General features: G+C 33.6%; 3 protein-coding genes across 3 annotated transcripts; 2 read left to right on the plus strand and 1 right to left on the minus strand.

Annotated features, from left to right (window-relative positions):
• Window positions 1-1,679: 1,679 nt before the first annotated feature.
• LOC108848939 (protein THYLAKOID ASSEMBLY 8, chloroplastic) lies at window positions 1,680-2,780 on the minus strand. Its single transcript, XM_018622409.2, has 2 exons — window positions 2,095-2,780; window positions 1,680-2,008 (listed from the first exon to the last, which is right to left on the minus strand). Exons 1-2 carry the CDS (start codon window positions 2,754-2,756, stop codon window positions 1,990-1,992), a joined length of 681 nt encoding a protein of 226 aa, XP_018477911.1. The 5' UTR covers window positions 2,757-2,780; the 3' UTR covers window positions 1,680-1,989.
• A 3,488-nt stretch (window positions 2,781-6,268) lies between these two features.
• LOC108848641 (uncharacterized) lies at window positions 6,269-8,611 on the plus strand. Its single transcript, XM_018622059.2, has 6 exons — window positions 6,269-6,458; window positions 6,594-6,918; window positions 7,081-7,297; window positions 7,381-7,918; window positions 8,038-8,136; window positions 8,261-8,611. Exons 1-6 carry the CDS (start codon window positions 6,389-6,391, stop codon window positions 8,512-8,514), a joined length of 1,503 nt encoding a protein of 500 aa, XP_018477561.1. The 5' UTR covers window positions 6,269-6,388; the 3' UTR covers window positions 8,515-8,611.
• Window positions 8,612-12,108: 3,497 nt separating this feature from the next.
• Window positions 12,109-15,259, plus strand: LOC108855148 (proline-rich receptor-like protein kinase PERK8). The gene is made up of 7 exons (XM_018628882.2): window positions 12,109-13,428; window positions 13,495-13,914; window positions 13,999-14,085; window positions 14,147-14,217; window positions 14,310-14,392; window positions 14,471-14,618; window positions 14,706-15,259. The coding sequence occupies exons 1-7, from the start codon at window positions 12,621-12,623 to the stop codon at window positions 15,093-15,095; spliced, it is 2,007 nt and encodes a 668-aa protein (XP_018484384.2). The 5' UTR covers window positions 12,109-12,620; the 3' UTR covers window positions 15,096-15,259.
• The last annotated feature ends 2,530 nt before the right edge of the window (window positions 15,260-17,789 follow it).

Here is a 17,789-nt window from a genome sequence, read left to right on the forward strand (position 1 = left end):
AGCTATTTGAATTTAGCTGCAACAGCTCACTCAGTAAAATTTCTTTTGGCCTCCAAACCCATCTTTGTATCGTTTTGTAGTTTTAGTTTATTTTGAACGAGAGCTAGAACTCCAATATATTCTCTTGAACTAGCTATCCATAGTATAGTTTTGATTTCTTTTTTTTTTTAATTTGTCTTACAAATTTAATTTATTTTATTATTTGAGTCTCCCAAATTCATATTTTAAAAAACAATTCTTATATAAAACTTGACAATTTTATAGTTTCTTTAAATTTAGAATTCAATATATTTTATAGTAATCTTTTTAAATAATATTTCAATTTAAATAGTTCATTTATTTTATAAAAAAAATATTGGATCGAATACTGATTCTCACCAATGAGAATGTGGATATCTTAACGATAAAAAGCCTTGAATGGTCCAAACTCTCTGATCTCTTTCCTCTCGTTTTCTCAAGTTATTTTTCATGTTGACTTCTGACCGTCGTGGTTGATGTTGGTGTGAGAGAGTGATCTTCAATAAAAGAGCTTTATCTATCTGAAGAAAATCTAATGTGGTTGTTAGAGACATCTCTTCTTCTCCATAGTGTCGAGGTGTGATTCTCTAGTCAAAAGCAAACGAACTATTATAAATATCACATAAGTGATAATATAATCGATAGTTCTACATGTCTTATAAACTGACTCTCTCCGCGTCATACGAAGATCTCTTATAAGTCATTTTCTCCAATACTCTACGTAATAGTGTTCTGCAAAAATTGAAATTTTGACTTTTTAATGTAGAATCCATTAACAAACTTTTAATCAAATCACTAGACCAAATAGACTTTTTTTTTTTAACCGAATAGACTTTTACAATCTGTTTCTCTTTTATAAAATCACACTTTTGTTCAATCTATTTCTGGAAGATTCTGTTCTGATGCTTATTTTTGTTTTGTCTAGTTTTCTGATCGTTTGATCAGACATCTCTTCGGCTACGTCCGATTTTTGTTTCTGTTGCAGAATAAATTCCCGATTAAATTTAGATTTTTTTTATAGTTCTTGCCTTTCACAGCTTTCACATGTTGACTATTTTCTCAGAAGTCTTATTTATCTTTCCAACTGAACCGTCTTTTATGAGAATCAATCTTTACCGAGTGAGATCTGCCGCTATCAATGTTAAGGTAAAGCTTATCGGATTAGAGATAAGTTGAGTTTTGATGGGTTTCTTTGGTCTCAGAGAAGCAGATTCAGTAGAGTTGGTGTTGATAACGGTCCAACAAAGAATCTTCCTTCAATTCAACTCAAGTTTCCCCCAGTTTAACTAATAATGAATCATGGCAGCTTCGATCAATTAGTTCCGGCTAGAGCGAAAGGTATCAACTAAGAATACAAAATTTAGACGACGTAAGGGTGTTGCAATGGTGAAGAAATGTCACAACGGCAGAGGAGCCAAAGATGGTGAAGTCGGAACAAGGAAATCATGCCTCGTGTCCCTCTTGTGTAACAATAACATGCCATGTTGCAGCAGTTTACAGAAGAGCTTACACGTGTTTGATGAGTTTGTAATTTTATTTTGTGTCAATCACGGTTCCGTTTAAAAACCTAATTTTGTACTCATGTCGAAAGCCCATGTGGCAATGAAAGTTGACAAAAAAAATATTGGGCAGGGTTGCAAACATACAAAAAAAATCCACTATTTGGGTCAACAAAACGATTCAATTGCTTAAACGTAGTAATGACAAAAGAAAACAAAAGGTCTTAGCCCAAGACTCTGCCACATTATTAACAGCCTTGTAAAATCGAAATAACTTAACCGAGGAGAAATTGCTGGAACAAACATGGAAATAGACAGAGGCACTGACCAAAATTGATCAACACTTTCGAGGCTCAAGAAACATCTAGCCGAGGGAGTATGATTTGAGAGGTTCAAGTACCATCTAGGTGAAATTGGTCTTAACAAAGCCCCCTAACAAGAAGTCGAGGGCAGTCCACACTTGAGCCCTCCCTCACGTACGTATCCTTCCTCTGTTCCATTTCCAATAAAAAACACTCAAACTCTACCCTTTATCGTCACAATGCCAATTTGGGTACTAACAATTAAGGAATAGTACCTTTGAGTGGATGCCACCTCAGCAGCAAGTTCTTCCTCCCCTAACCTCCTCAGCCCCTTACTCAAAACCTCCGCAACATACTCATCCGCTTCCCACGAATCCGACCCCCACCCTCCCTCTCTCATCATCTCATATACCCTCACAGCCGCCTCTCTCCTCTCCGCTCCCATCACCGCCCTTATCAGCTTCCCCAACGCCTTATCACTCTCGTAACCTCCCTCAATCCCCTCAATCTCTCCGACGAGCCTGTCTATCTCCTCCCTCTCGCCGTTCCTCGCGAGCGCGTTGACGACGTCGGCGTAGAGAGCGAGGTCGAGAGGAGGATACTCGGAGCGGAGGGTGGAGAGGACGTGGACGGCGAGTGTGCAGTGGTCCTGGCGGAGAAGCTCGCGGATGACGGCGAGGAGGTCGGCTTTCAGGAGACGGCGGAGAGGAGGGAGGCTAAGGGAGATGGAGCCGGTGCGGTGGGCTCGCTTGAGGGACTGGATCGATTGGATGGCTTCGGAGCTCAGGATCCGGCCTTTGAGAAGAGGTCCGCGGTTGTCTCGTGGGCCGCATCGGATAGAAGGTAACCGTCTTCTGGGAGCGGTGGCGTTACGGCGGCTAAGGCTCGGTGGTTGAGGGAGGGTGAGAGAAGGGGTGAACGAAAGAGAAATCGACATCTCTTTATTTGGGGCTCACCAATGAGGCCAACTGTTAGTTATACAAGCGCGTTTGTTTCGTTTTACAGGCCCATTTGTTTTTTGTAACACATAGGCCCACTTTACAGTATTTATTAATGGGCTTTTTCAAAACTGACTCAAAACTACAAAACTAACGTATATTTTTTTAGGATTTTTCTTTTGTCCTTTTCATTCCACAATTTCACATTATTCACGAAAATGCCATTAACTTTTTTTCGTTCAACAATGACATTTTTACTCTACCTCATCATTTTCAAGTATTTATAAGATTACCATTAACATCAATACTCTAACCACTATAAACAACCAATTTATAGCTCTTAATGTATCTCAAATCGATTTACACTTTCTTTTTTCTCAATTGTTATGAACTAAAAACAATATCTCTTTCACTTTGTCTCCATATTCATCAAAAAAAACTAAAGTTTTTGATTATAAAATTTTTATGGTTGATAGAACCATTCAAGTTTATGATTCTTGGTGGGTTAAAAAGATCTATCAGTGGACTGCACCTCTCTTTGGAAATTAGTTTGGGCCTCTCCATGGGCCTGGGTTACCCAAGTTAATAAAAAAAAACATCTAAATATTTTTAAATAAACAACTAAAGTAAAAAAACAACATAAATCAACTCTAACTTAATGTACAAACGATGCATTTATAACTATACAAACTTTAGTATAAAAACTAGTTACATGATAATATATAAATGATTACGGCAAACTTTTATATGATCTAATCGGGCCTCGTGGTCTGGTGGTAAAGGAAATTCGACTGAGGTGCCTGCTATCACGAGTTCGAGCCCCGGTCACAGTGGATTTAACATGGTTTCCGTTTGGCCTCTAGAATCTTCTTCGCCAGTTCTGGTTGGACGCGGTGGAATAGTCGGAATAAGTGAGAAGTTCAGTTACCTGGATTATCAAAAAAGAAAAAAACTTTTATATGATCTAAGAATCTGTAGTGTTAAATTGTTGGTCAATAACATATAATTTGATAATCAAATGATATGATTACTTAAGAATTAATAAATAAAAAATATGACAGACAAGATAATAACAGTAATACCACATGCTATACGTAGATAATATCTATTTTAAATTATAAGTAACATCAATATAACTATTTTAAATAAAAGAGAGATGCAAATTAGAAATATAAAAGTAAGTATTCATATGTTCGGTTATATTTGGATATCCATTCGAGTTCAGATATTATCCGTTCAGCTTCAGATATCCAATCTCTCCTAAATCAATACATGTTCAGATATTTTGCTATTTTGGTTTGGATTTCGGTTTAGACTTTTACAGCCGGATTCGGATACAGGTTTGGGTATTAGGTAAAATGCCCACCTCTAGTAGATATTATAATGATGTGCAGTTTAATGATTTGATTTATATTGTCGACCGCACATGTTTTTAATTTAATTTTTATAATATTTTGGTTATGAATGGCAACAGTGGATTGAACGGTGTATAACAAGTAGATTTAGCGGTATAGTAAAGTTTAACTGTGGTTTGTATAAGAGTAATTCATATTATAGAATAACAGCGGTCATCTATTACTTCTAGAATAGACGGTTCAAAATAAAATATAAAATCGTGATACATGTAATGAACAATGTAACTGCGAGATACTAATATATTTAAAAATTTTAAAATATGAAATTAATATGCTATTAATGAGATTTTGCCAATATCTTATTTAAAAACAATTATAGTTGTGTTAATTGTTTTTAACACAAACTTAATTGAAGTTTGTTATTTAAAATAAAAATGTTAATGTTTATATCAAAATTTTACTATTGATCTTTATTATGTACTTTATAAATAATATAAAGATAATATTCTTATTAAAAATACCAAAACTAAAATTGGGTAATCTTGAGTGAGTTCTTTTTAAAAGTATAAATTATAAAAATGTTTTTAATTAAATACACATGTAAAAAATATATTTCTGTAATATAGTTTAAATTTTATTCATTTTAGTATAAACATTAAACTGGTAAAATAAAGAAGTAAATTTAACTTTTCAAAAGTGTAAAGTAACAATCAAACGAAAATTATATGAAGAACGTGTTTGTAAAGTAATACCATGTATTTATTTTGTGTTTATCTAAAAGATATGTGTTATTGTAGTATTTATTTTGGCTCTAACTGGTGACCACTAAAGGAATAATGGGAACGATTATGAATAGAACGCAGAGGAAAAAAATAATAGGAATATATATTCCCTATTGTTCCCCCTTGGATTTAATAAGTAATAGATTTGTTCTATGATTCCTTAAATTAAAGGGAATGCAAAGGAATATTGAAGAAAAAATATTCCTTATAAATGATATCCAATTTAAGGAACAAAAAGGAACTAATTATTCATATTCCTTATGAATGGTGTCAAGTTTAAGGAATAAATAGGAATTAGCTATTCCCCTTTGTTCCTTTGGTCACCAGTTAGAGCCTTTGTGTTTATCTAAAAGATATGTGTTATTGTAAGTAATTTCTCAATAATTAATAACTAAAGTGTAAGCTGAATGGTAACCAAATTACATCTCACATGTGCGTTTTGACTGGTCTGCAGTTAACATTCAATACCTTAGTAAGACTAGATCTAAGCACATATCGAATATTCAGATTTTTTACGGTATCTATGATTTGTTTCATAAGTTATAGATATCTAATTTTCAATTTTTTCAGAAAAATACGGATATCCAGAAAAATGATATCCATAAAATAAATATATATTTGCGGATATTTGAATACTTACCTATATCTTATCTGTTTTGATTAATACAAATATTCTTAAAATCTTGATAAAAATTTGTTTTGTAAAATTATTTTTGCATGATATATAAAATAAAAATTAAAAGAAGTAGTGAATCTATATATTTATTTTTTAAACTTAGTTAACAATTATAATAACATAAAACTTAAGAAAAAATATTTTCATAATTTTTTTATTTTTTTATTTTTATGTAATACTTTTATATAAGTAATAATGTGAATATAATTTATCAAATTATATGTTAGAATAATAATTATATAATTTTATACATTTAAATTTTTAAAAATAATTAATATATATATGTATTTATATATTGTCAGATCGGAGTAAATATCTGCTTTTCAAAATTTTAATATTTTTGATTTATTTCGATTTTAACGAATATTAATTTTTATTATTTTTTTTGCTTCAAAGTTTATGTATATCCAAAATTTTCCGATCGATCAAATTTAAGTGATAAAATAATCAGCCTAACATGTGCGTTTCGACTGGTCCCACCGTTAACATTCAAGACGTTAGACCATCTTTATTGATGTTCCTTAGCAAAGCCCTTATGAGAGAAAATGTGAGAATTGAGGAGGAAAGAGAAGGGAAAAACCCTTATTTAAAGGCTGACCCTTACTTTCTACTGAACAAAAAAAACAAAAAATCCTTAGTGAAGGGACAAAGTCCAGTCCATCTAATAATGATGCCCTTGGTAAGTCTTTGGGTGCCGGGAAGTCTTCTTTATTATTTAAATGCTCCACCATCTATGAGATTTTCTCTCACTCTCATAGTCTTCAAAGCTCAAGATTTTCTTATCTCTTCGAAGTTGGAACTGATAAGAGTTGCAAGAAATGGCTTCTCAATTGCTTCTGCCTCCAAACCCATTCACCAAGTCAGCCTCAGCTAAACTTTTCTTTACAGGTAATTGTAATTTTATTATGAAATCGTTTGTCAAAAAGATTTCTTGTTGTTTTTATGGGATTTGATTGTTGTTGTTGAAGCTCAAACTTCCATGTTCATCTTTTGATTTATCAAGATCGATTTTGTTTTGATAAGGTGATGACTCAACTCTGAAAAGAAAGTCAAAACACGCAACAAGAGTTTCAAATGGATTTAGCTTAAGAGCAAACGCAGCTTTGAGATCCAACCATAGCTCATCTGTTGAAATCCCAAGTCAATGGTACAACATTGTTGCTGATCTTTCTGTCAAGCCTCCTCCACCATTGCATCCCAAGACTTTCGAACCCATCAAACCAGAGGATTTAGCTCATCTTTTCCCTAATGAGATAATTAAACAAGAAGCAACTCTAGAGAGGTTTATCGATATCCCTGAGGAAGTTCTTGAAATCTATAAGCTTTGGCGTCCAACTCCTCTAATCAGGTTCTTGATCCATTTTTCTTCTTCTTTTGTTTATGATTGTACTTGAATGTGATAAATGAAAGAAATGGAATAGTATAAATACAGAGGACTTTTTTCCTCCTTTTTATAATAAATAAAATTTGAGTCTATCAGTTTAGATGACGTATCTTGTTTTGATTTTAGGGCAAAGAGGTTGGAGAAGCTCCTTCAGACACCTGCAAGGATTTACTTCAAGTATGAAGGTGGCAGCCCAGCTGGTTCACACAAACCAAACTCAGCAGTTCCACAAGCTTATTACAATGCCAAAGAAGGTGTCAAGAACCTTGTAACGGAAACCGGTGCTGGCCAATGGGGCAGTTCTTTAGCCTTTGCTTCTAGTCTATTTGGACTTAATTGTGAAGTAAGACAAAATATTTGATTCTTGCCGTGATGTCTTGAAAATTTGGTCCTTCTTGTTAAGTACTTGTTTCTTTTACGCTATAGGTGTGGCAAGTGGCCAATTCATACCATCAAAAGCCATATCGCAGGCTAATGATGCAAACTTGGGGGGCAAAGGTTCATCCGTCACCATCAGATCTCACTGAAGCAGGTAGAAGAATCCTTCAGGACGATCCATCAAGCCCGGGAAGTTTAGGCATTGCAATTTCAGAAGCTGTTGAAGTGGCAGCAAGAAACGAGGATACAAAATACTGTTTAGGGAGTGTATTGAATCATGTGTTGTTACACCAGACGGTTATTGGAGAAGAATGCAAAAAGCAGATGGAAGCTTTTGGCGAAACGCCTGATGTGATCATAGGGTGTACTGGTGGAGGATCAAATTTTGCTGGTTTGAGTTTTCCTTATATCCGGGAGAAACTCAAAGGCAAAATCAACCCTGTTATTAGAGCTGTTGAGCCCTCGGCTTGTCCTTCCTTGACCAAAGGTGTTTATGCTTATGATTTTGGCGATACAGCTGGATTGACTCCTTTGATGAAGATGCATACTTTAGGGCATGACTTCATTCCTGATCCTATTCATTCCGGTAATAACTAACTCTTAAAATCTTGAAGACTTCTTGAATTCTTGATTTTTTTGGTTCTTGATCCATGTTCTTGGTTTTCCTTTCGGCTAATTTGTAATTTTATCTATTGTTTTTAACAGGTGGATTACGGTACCATGGGATGGCACCGTTGATCTCACATGTTTATGAACAAGGTTTCATGGAAGCAATCTCAATTCCTCAAAATGAGTGTTTCCAAGGTAGTTCCCCGCCTAATCAAAAGTTCACAATGACTAACTCTTTTTTTTATTTTACATATTTACCCCAATTATATTTTTTTCATTGGACTGTAAATCCCAACTTTCTGGTTGAATTTTCTTGCAGGTGCTATTCAGTTCGCGAGAACAGAAGGGATAATACCTGCGCCAGAACCGACTCACGCCATTGCGGCAACCATAAGAGAAGCTCTCCGATGCAAAGAAACAGGAGAAGCAAAAGTGATACTAATGGCGATGTGTGGACATGGCCACTTTGACCTTTCCTCTTACGACAAGTATTTAAAAGGCGAACTGATAGATTTATCATTTAGCGAAGAGAGGGTTCGAGAGTCTTTGTCTAAGGTTCCTCATGTTGTTTAGCTCCAAATTTAGCCCCATGTACCAAAACAGACGTGAAATAAGTTGGGCCAATTTCATGGCCTTTTGAATAAAGAGAGGGAGAGAGTAACTTCAATAATGGACACATGTGTCTAACAAACACAATTTCAAAAATACCTTTTTGAGATTTATTTTCAGAAATGCCCTATTAATAGTTTTTTCAAGTTTTTTTGGATTCACTTCTATTTCTAGAATTTACCTATAAATTTACCTATCAAAAAGATTTTGTTATTTCATATTCAATATTTTTAAAAAAAATATTTTCTAAGTTATATTATGTTTTTAAAATAAATAGATAAATATAAATAAAAATAGTAGTAATTAGCTGTTTTATTTTTAAAATATTTTTAACCCTTCATCAGAACACTAAATCTTAAACATTTAATTCTAAATCTTAAATTTTAAACACTAAATTCTAAACCTTTGGATAAACTTTAAAACTTTAGATAAATTTTAAACCCTGAATCATAAACATTAAACATTAAATTTAAAAAAAAAATAAAATCTTAAAAATACTAAACTCTTAATTTTAAATCTTAAATCTAAATCCTTAAACCATAGAGTTTATTGTTTAGCCAATAATTAAGAATATAGTGTTTAAAATTTTAATATTTTATTTTGGAAAATAGATTTATTAATATAAACAAATAGTAATTAGTGTTTTAGTTTATAAATAAATACATAAAAACAATTTATGTAATTTAGAATTACTAGTTGATGAATATGTTATAAAACCTATTATTTTGATTTGTTTAGTATCCAATTAATATAATACGAACAACCAATAAACTGAAAAAAAATATTAAAAATCATCGATCATGCTACGTTATATATTATAAATCGAAAACAAAATCCATATAGATACATATCAGTGTAACAATTATATTTTTTGTTAACAAAAGAATTTATATTATTATTTTATTAAAATAAATATCCGTGAAATAAAATTAGAGCGTCTGTTGCTCAAAAACAAAAACAAAAAAAACTAGAGCGTCTCCCACAATACTTCAAAACCTTATAGTCGTCTACTTAAAATAAAACTATTATATCAACCATCATCGAAACTTTTGATTTGAGAAATGAATCCCGTTCTTTTATTAGAAGAGCCGTGTATAACGTCGTTGTTAATCCAGCAAAAAAATAAGAGATTCAATAATTATAAACAGAGCAAATTTAGGGAGCAAACATGCGCACAAATTTCAAATATCACCATGATTAGTGTGCAGAGAGCACATGCATACCACCATTCACAGTTTTTTCTCTTAGAACTTTACCATATGATCTTTTCACCCTTATTATATGAACCTTTCGGATAACTGATCTGATAATTCAGTATCTATATATACATAAAAAATAATAATTTATATATTACCTTTTTTTGTTAACTATATATTAGCATTTCTTATCAGTTCATATTAGAGGTATATTAAGGATGGACGTTCGATTCAGTTTGGATTTAATATAATTTCTGATTTTAGGGATAAAAATTTAAGCTTCATTTGAATATTAGAATTTTCTGTTCAAGTTTTGTTTGAATTTGGATATGCATTTAAAATTATGATTATAATTTAATGCATTTTGATATTTTGAGTAATATTTTTATTTATTTTCAAGTGTTTTAGATAACTGACAATATTTTGAATATTTTTAGATATTTTTATGTTAAGTTTAAACATTATTAATAAATTTATGTATATAGTTGTGATTCTGTATTTTTGATATCTCGAATATTTTAATTCAAATCAGGTTTGAATTTGATTCTTTAGAAACTAATATTCTGGATTCATTTAAATATTTTACCAGTTTTTGATTTGGATTTGGTATAATTTTTTTAGATCGGGTTCATTTCAATTTTTTTTTAATTCAGCAAAGTTTTGATTAAAACTCCATTCTCATTTTATTTTCCATTTTATAATAAATTAAACAAAAATTTACTTTTGAGTGAAATAATCTTTTTTATTTTTGGTATTACTCTATTTTTATTTAAAATGAAATAAAGTAAAAATAATATTAGTTTTATTATAGAGTTACTTCATTTTGGTAAACATAAAATTTTAAATTGAAGATGCTCTAATTCATATGTGTTTATATTGTTCTGGGATAATTTAAAAATACTATATAAATAGTTTGAAATTTTAAAAATGCATTTTTTTAAAAAACTAACTTTATTAGATGTGAACTAACATTTTATCCATATTATATATTCCTAAAATCTAAATTTGAAACTAATAGCAATAACATTATTATTATTAGAACCTTCTCTCTCTCTCTCTCTCTCTCTCTCTCTCTCTCTCTCTCTCTCTCTCTCTCTCTCTCTCTCTCTCTCTCTCTCTCTCTCTCTCTCTCTCTCTCTCTCTCTCTCTCTCTCTCTCTCTCTCTCAATTATATTTCAAATTGTGGCATGCTAGTTCTCTGCATCTTTCGTGCATCAATGTTTATCATGAGACATTAGAATATGTGCAATTCAAAAAAAAAAAACTCACACGATTCTTGTTTTTTGTGTGTTGAATGATATTTTCTTCAATTTCTTGCAAGTCTTTTTAGAGTATTTTTGTTTGGAGTTTCTATTTTTATCAGTGTGCATTACCGAGTGATTGTGAAAAAAAACATTAGTTTAGTGTGAAAACAATTAAATTTATTACAAAATCAAAACTAAAACAATATATTTTCAAATTTATTACAAATTCAAAACTAATACTAAATCTGAAGAGAAGCGTCTAGAACACAAAAACATCAAAATACAATTAAGTATATAAAGAATAAATTATCTAACTAGAGAAAAATGGTTTGCCAAAAAAAAAAGAAAAAATAATGGAAAGAATACTAGAAGACATGTAGTTTTTTTTACCCAAATTTTTTTAAATTAAGATATTGTATAGATATTATAAAGAATCTTCTTAAACATATTTTATTATTGTTGAAACTGTTAATTTAAATATTAGATAAATAAAATGATAATAATATTAATATTTAAAGGGGTTGATTTAGTAAATTCATATATATAAGAAAGTGTATTTAAAAAAACTTAAATGATAGTGTAGTTTTCAAATTAAAATCTTATGCAAACGTATTTCTCCAAATTAAAAAATATATATATTCAACTTTATTGTTCCTTTTCGACCAATTTTTCTAGTGTTGAAGTTATTTTTTTAGAAAATAGTAACTCTTTTGACGGGATGAAGTAGCTCTACTAGTTAGAGTCTTGGGGGCAATTGTCATGCTTCCGGGTTCGACGCCAGCCGGAGGCGAACTGCCTCTTCCATGCCATCATTAGTGGTACTGGGCTTCGGCCCATGTTAATATCCTCCCGGGTGAAGTGGACCGCTGCCTGACCGGACCCAGGGAATGATCCGCGAAGCGGGGAACCCTGTATTATAAAAAAAAAAAAAGTAACTCTTTTCTTCAAACTGTGTTCTTTTAAATTCGAGTAAACATTTTTCTTGGAAATTAAAATTTAAAATGAGAGAATGTAAAACGCGTCATTTGAGTGGCTATGATGTGGGAATAATTTGATTAAATGAGATTTCAAGGAAAAAAAATATCTCAAGTCAATGGGGGAAAAAGACGAACAAAATGCAATGATGAGATAAAAGAAGAGCACATAAAGAAAAAAACCTATATCGCACATGTCAGGCCTTCTCTCTCTCATCACTCTGTCAAGAAAATAAACGGAGCGGAGACAGAAGAGTTGCCTCCACGTTTGTCCAGCGAGCCAAGAATCACGCTCCTTCGCTTTCACCGCATTCCTTTCTGTCTCCCCTCCCCCACATTCTTCACTACCTTTCCTTTCTTCTTCTTCTTTTGCTCAAAACTTATGCTTCTCGATTCGTCCTCCACTCATATCGCTTTTAGCTTCATCAGGATGCTTTTGGGTTTAGTTTTTGTTCGAACATCTAGGGCTGTACCACTGCTCTGAATTACCATTCTAGCCTCATCTGGGATCACAATTCTGGTTCAAAGCTAGGGCAGAAGATCATTTTAGATTTGATTTTTTTTTGAGCAGGTTGACTTGAAAGTAGATCAAAAGAATGAATCGATAAGAGAAGAAAGTCAATTGCTCTTTTGATTCGTATTGGGAGTGTGTGATAATGAGTTTGGTTCCTCCTTTGCCGATTTTAACTCCCCCCTCCTCAAACTCTTCAACCACCGCACCTCCTCCGTCATCCTCTCCTCCCACCACTCCCTCAGTTCCACCTCCTGTCACTCCACCTCCTTCCCCACCTCAATCACCTCCGCCTCTCCCATCCTCATCACCACCACCACCACCTGTTATTTCATCGCCTCCGCCGTCTTCTTCTCCTCCACCACCAACAGTCGTCTCCTCTCCTCCTCCCGCCGTAACATCTTCTCCTCCTCCACCTCCTGTGGTGGTTGCTTCTCCTCCTCCCTCAACACCAGCGGTAACACCACCACCAGCTCCTCCGCAAGATTCCTCTCCTCCTCCGCCTCCTGAATCTTCTCCTTCACCTCCTCCGCCGCCATCAATAACAACCTCCCCTCCTCCGCCGCCATCAGATACGCGGTCTCCACCACCACCGCCGTCAGACAAACCATCCCCTCCTCCTCCTCCTCCAGGATCCACAACCTCAACTCCTCCTCCGGCTTCACATCCCACAGATCCTGCTGCTTTAGCTCCTCCTCCAACTCCACTACCTCTTGTTCCACGTGAGAAACCAACTCCACCTGCTTCCACCAATGCCAATCCAAACAACCCTCCCTCCTCATCCCCCAGTAGTGGTCTCGGCACTGGAGGTATTGCAGCTATTGGAGTCATCGTTGGATTACTTCTCCTCAGCCTCCTGTTCTTCGCTTTATGGTTTACTCGTAAACGTAAGCGAAAGGACCCTGTTGGTTACACTATGCCCCCTTCCGGTTATTCCTCTCCTCAAGGCTCAGGTACACGTCTTACTCTCTTCATCTCATCATACATTACGTTCTGAGAGTGTGTTCCCTTGTTGACAGATGTAGTGCTCTTCAACACGAATGCTTCTTCAGCTCCCAATAAGATGAGAAGCCACTCTAATAACGACTACATGTACGCCTCCTCCGATTCAGGGATGGTTAACAGCAATCAAAGATCTTGGTTTTCGTACGATGAGTTAGCTCAAGTTACTAACGGCTTCTCCCAAAAGAATCTTCTCGGTGAAGGAGGTTTTGGCTGTGTCTACAAAGGCGTTCTCGCTGACGGAAGGGAAGTTGCGGTCAAACAGTTGAAGATCGGTGGAAGCCAAGGAGAAAGAGAGTTCAAAGCTGAAGTTGAAATCATTTCTCGTGTTCATCACCGACATTTGGTTACCTTAGTTGGTTATTGCATCTCGGAGCAGCATAGGTTGCTTGTTTATGATTATGTTCCTAACAACACTCTCCATTACCATCTCCATGGTACGTTAACTTCTTAAAATTAAACCATGTAGTTATCTTTTTTTTTTTATAACTACATAAACTTCAAAGCATGTGTCTTTGCAGCTCCAGGGAGACCAGTTATGACTTGGGAAACTCGGGTTAAGGTTGCTGCTGGTGCAGCTCGTGGAATTGCCTACTTACATGAAGATTGTAAGTTACTTCTGCATTTATGATTTTTGTAGCTTCCTTTCTTAATGTTATGTTTGTGCAGGTCATCCTCGGATTATTCACCGTGACATTAAATCTTCAAACATACTCTTAGACAACAGCTTTGAAGCCTTGGTAACATCATCATATCAGCTTTACTTTTAGTCATTGCAACGGATCTTTGGTTCAAACCACAGCTGACTCTTTAAGAAAGTTGTTTCCCTTAGGTTGCGGATTTCGGGCTAGCTAAAATAGCGCAGGAACTGGATTTAAACACACACGTCTCGACCCGTGTAATGGGAACCTTCGGGTATAAGTTCTTTGCTGTCATTCTGTGCCTTACAGAAGGAGGAATCGATTATTATTAACTGCGTCATCTTTTGGTTAGGTACATGGCTCCTGAGTATGCAACAAGTGGGAAGCTGTCTGAAAAAGCAGATGTTTATTCGTATGGTGTGATACTCTTGGAGCTTATTACTGGTCGGAAACCTGTGGATACGTCTCAGCCACTTGGTGACGAAAGCCTTGTTGAATGGGTAAGCGCGAGTAGTTGCGTTAAAAATTGGTTTCTTGGAAGTCTTTTGAGTGTTCTTTAACCTCCTTCGATTTGAAACTCCTTTCAGGCAAGGCCATTGTTGAGTCAAGCAATCGAAAATGAAGAGTTTGAGGAGCTAGTTGATCCGAGGCTAGGGGACAATTTCATCCCCGGGGAGATGTTCCGAATGGTAGAAGCTGCGGCTGCATGCGTGCGCCACTCAGCTGCAAGAAGGCCAAAGATGAGCCAAGTGGTTAGAGCACTGGACACGCTTGAAGAAGCTTCGGATATTACAAACGGAATGAGACCAGGACAGAGCCAAGTGTATGACTCGAGACAACAGTCTGCTCAGATAAGGATGTTTCAGAGAATGGCGTTTGGGAGTCAAGATTATAGTTCTGACTTCTTTGATCGGTCACAGTCACATAGTAGCTGGGGAAGTCGTGAGACTCGTGACCAGTCCAAATTTGTACCTTAGCAGTATTTTTTTTTTTTCGATTAAAACGTTGTACCTTGGTAGTTTTTTTTTTTTTTGAAAAAGTTGTACCTTGGTAGTTAATACTGGTTTTTTTGCTACTTTCTTCTTTCCATTAAAACACCTTTTGTATATTGTTTTGCATGATTTTAAAGTTTACATATAAATTTGGAGATGCTCTTAGAAGAAAAAGATGCATAAAATTGTGGTCCTAGGTTTATATGGTAAAGTAAGTAATGATCCCATAATTGCCAGCTTGATGACCTTTCGATTACTCTGTTTTTTTTTCTGAAAGGTGAAATAGGCATGTGTGTTTGGGAAATTAAATAATCCAATTGATTTTTAGATAACAATTTTCAATATGTATTTGCTTCGTATTATCAGGGTATTTGAATATTTTAACTATATTTGATTTGATCCACACAAATAAAATTAAATTAGAAAATCAAGAATATAGTAAATATATTTGTTATAAAACTAAATAAAATATAACAATTGTTAATATATATATATATATATATATATATATAATGGATTGGAAAGTATATTTGTTGTTAAAAATGTTAGTATGTATAATTTGTTTCATTTTATGGATATTGATTATTAATATTTGTTTACTATTTAGAATTACAAGATTCAGATTTTTGAGTTGAATCAAAATGAGAAAATTGAATTAAATTTTATACTTTAGACTCTTTATGATCTTGGTTCTCTCTTATTTGATTATTATGAGTCTCCCTTATTTTCATTTTCATATTCTTTATTTTTTTTGTAAACTCTTTTTTTCTCTAAAAGCTACATTTCTGCTAATCACCATCTTATGTTCTTCTAAAGCTATGTCTTATAGTCTTTAACTTCATTTGGATATCCTGTGAATATGCTTCTTTGCACTTGGTAAAAACTTGTCTTCTGTTGAATTAATGAACATAAACTAAACAACTAAACCTCCTAAGATTACTAAAATCTAGCATATGAGATCTCCATAGATCTTCAGGTATCTTAAATTTTATGGCTGGTGAAAGTAACCTGATATTCAAGTATCTTAAATTTTAGGAAAATTTGGCAAAAAGGAACAAAATAACTATGTTCTTGTCCCCTTGGAATTAAAACTCAAAACATTGTCCCTATGGAATAAACATTAATGAAAACCCAGTTTAATCCTTCATAATTAACTTTAAAATGTAATTAAAAATTTATTACAAAGAAAAGTAATAAAATTAATTAGTGTTTTAATATTTTATCTAAGAAGTAAAAAAAGGAACTTATGAATTAAAAAAAAAAACAGAACCCTATAGTCTCCTACTCTTAGCTTTTTTCTCAATCGAAGAGATATTTCGGTAGAGCCGTCGACACATTCTTTCTCCGGCCTGTCTTAGTTCATCAGAGAGCTTTAAATCGTCATCACATCTCTCCATCGACCTCCTCCTTTCCTCTTTCCTCTTTAAACACCACTGATTACAATCATTTTGTAATCTCTGCCCGCTACGATCGGAGTTGTTCAAGCTCTGGAGACGTTTCTTGTCGCTGATAAACGACCATTAGTTTCAAGTTGTTCTTTGTTTTCTCTTACTTCATTTCGGTTCTCAAAATTTGGAGGTTAGGGTTTGGAAATCCCCTTTGTGATTTTTTTTTGTTTGTAATTTGTTTATGGCATGTACTAGGAAGAGATTGAATTGTTAATATCAAATAGATTCATGTTTATGATTTTGATTATAATTTGCGGTTGAGTTTGTTCCCAGTTTTATGTGCTATTTAAAATGTATAATAGTTTGATTGTGAGATTGAGTTATATTTTATTTGGAATTTGATTCATGTTTATGTATTTTCTAATTTGTGAGCTCGATATTGACCATGTTTAGACAAGAAAGGAAGAGAAAGACAGGAGAAGGATGTTGAAGAACAAGAAGAGAAGAAGTCGAAGAAAAATAAGAAAAAAGCAAAGTAGTCGAAGAGGAAACACAACGACAGATGACCTACAATGCACAATTCAAAATAGTGCAGGTAATAAAGAAGACTCACAATTTGACAATATTATTTAAAAAAGGAAATAAAAAAGATTTAAAAGATTTGGAGAATATTTTCTAACCGTTATTTCCTAGATTTTCGGATTTTGTTTAAAATTTTAGTAGAATTTCTATTCTACCAAAATAGAAAAGAGATTAAGTGGAAGATAGAGAATACTGAAATTATAGATAAAAGAAAACACAGTATAATGTATGTTCTACAAAGACAGATATTAGAATATTTGGTATCTTTTTTCATCTACAAAAAATACAGAATATAGAAGGAGCTGTAGATTCCACATTCTTCCCCACTAGATGTATATCTTTTAGATAGATTCGATGTTCTTCCTCACTAGATGGATATGTTTTCGGTGAATTGTACATTCTACATATGGTAGATTATTGTATCTTACGTAGACTGCATATTCTAAGTCGCCGTAGATGGTATATTTGATATTCTACCATCTTTAGCCCATTTTTGAAGTTACCATTGCACATATTTTTTTAAATCTAAAAATATTTTTTACGTATGTACATGCTTGACTACTTCATGTTTTATATTTTTTCAACTAGATTTTGACCCGCGCTTTCAAAGCGCGGAATTATTTCTTGTTAACATATTTATTAACTTGTTTGTTGGTTCACTAATATGTTTAGATATAGACGTTCGGTTTTTGATTTGGTTCCAATTTGT

The sequence above is a fragment of the Raphanus sativus genome, chromosome 4 (assembly GCF_000801105.2).
Source record: "Raphanus sativus cultivar WK10039 chromosome 4, ASM80110v3, whole genome shotgun sequence".
In the NCBI taxonomy this organism is placed as follows: Eukaryota; Viridiplantae; Streptophyta; class Magnoliopsida; order Brassicales; family Brassicaceae; genus Raphanus; species Raphanus sativus.

Excerpts from the sequence above, each read along its gene's own strand:
- LOC108848939 (XM_018622409.2), bottom strand. The coding sequence starts at position 2,756 with ATGTCGATTTCTCTTTCGTTCACCCCTTCTCTCACCCTCCCTCAACCA.
- LOC108855148 (XM_018628882.2), top strand. The coding sequence starts at position 12,621 with ATGAGTTTGGTTCCTCCTTTGCCGATTTTAACTCCCCCCTCCTCAAAC. Across the intron at positions 13,429-13,494 it reads TTCCTCTCCTCAAGGCTCAG|ATGTAGTGCTCTTCAACACG; the intron begins GTACACGTCTTA and ends CCTTGTTGACAG. Across the intron at positions 14,086-14,146 it reads TGCCTACTTACATGAAGATT|GTCATCCTCGGATTATTCAC; the intron begins GTAAGTTACTTC and ends ATGTTTGTGCAG.
- LOC108848641 (XM_018622059.2), top strand. The coding sequence starts at position 6,389 with ATGGCTTCTCAATTGCTTCTGCCTCCAAACCCATTCACCAAGTCAGCC. Across the intron at positions 6,919-7,080 it reads CGTCCAACTCCTCTAATCAG|GGCAAAGAGGTTGGAGAAGC; the intron begins GTTCTTGATCCA and ends TTTTGATTTTAG. Across the intron at positions 7,298-7,380 it reads TATTTGGACTTAATTGTGAA|GTGTGGCAAGTGGCCAATTC; the intron begins GTAAGACAAAAT and ends TTTACGCTATAG.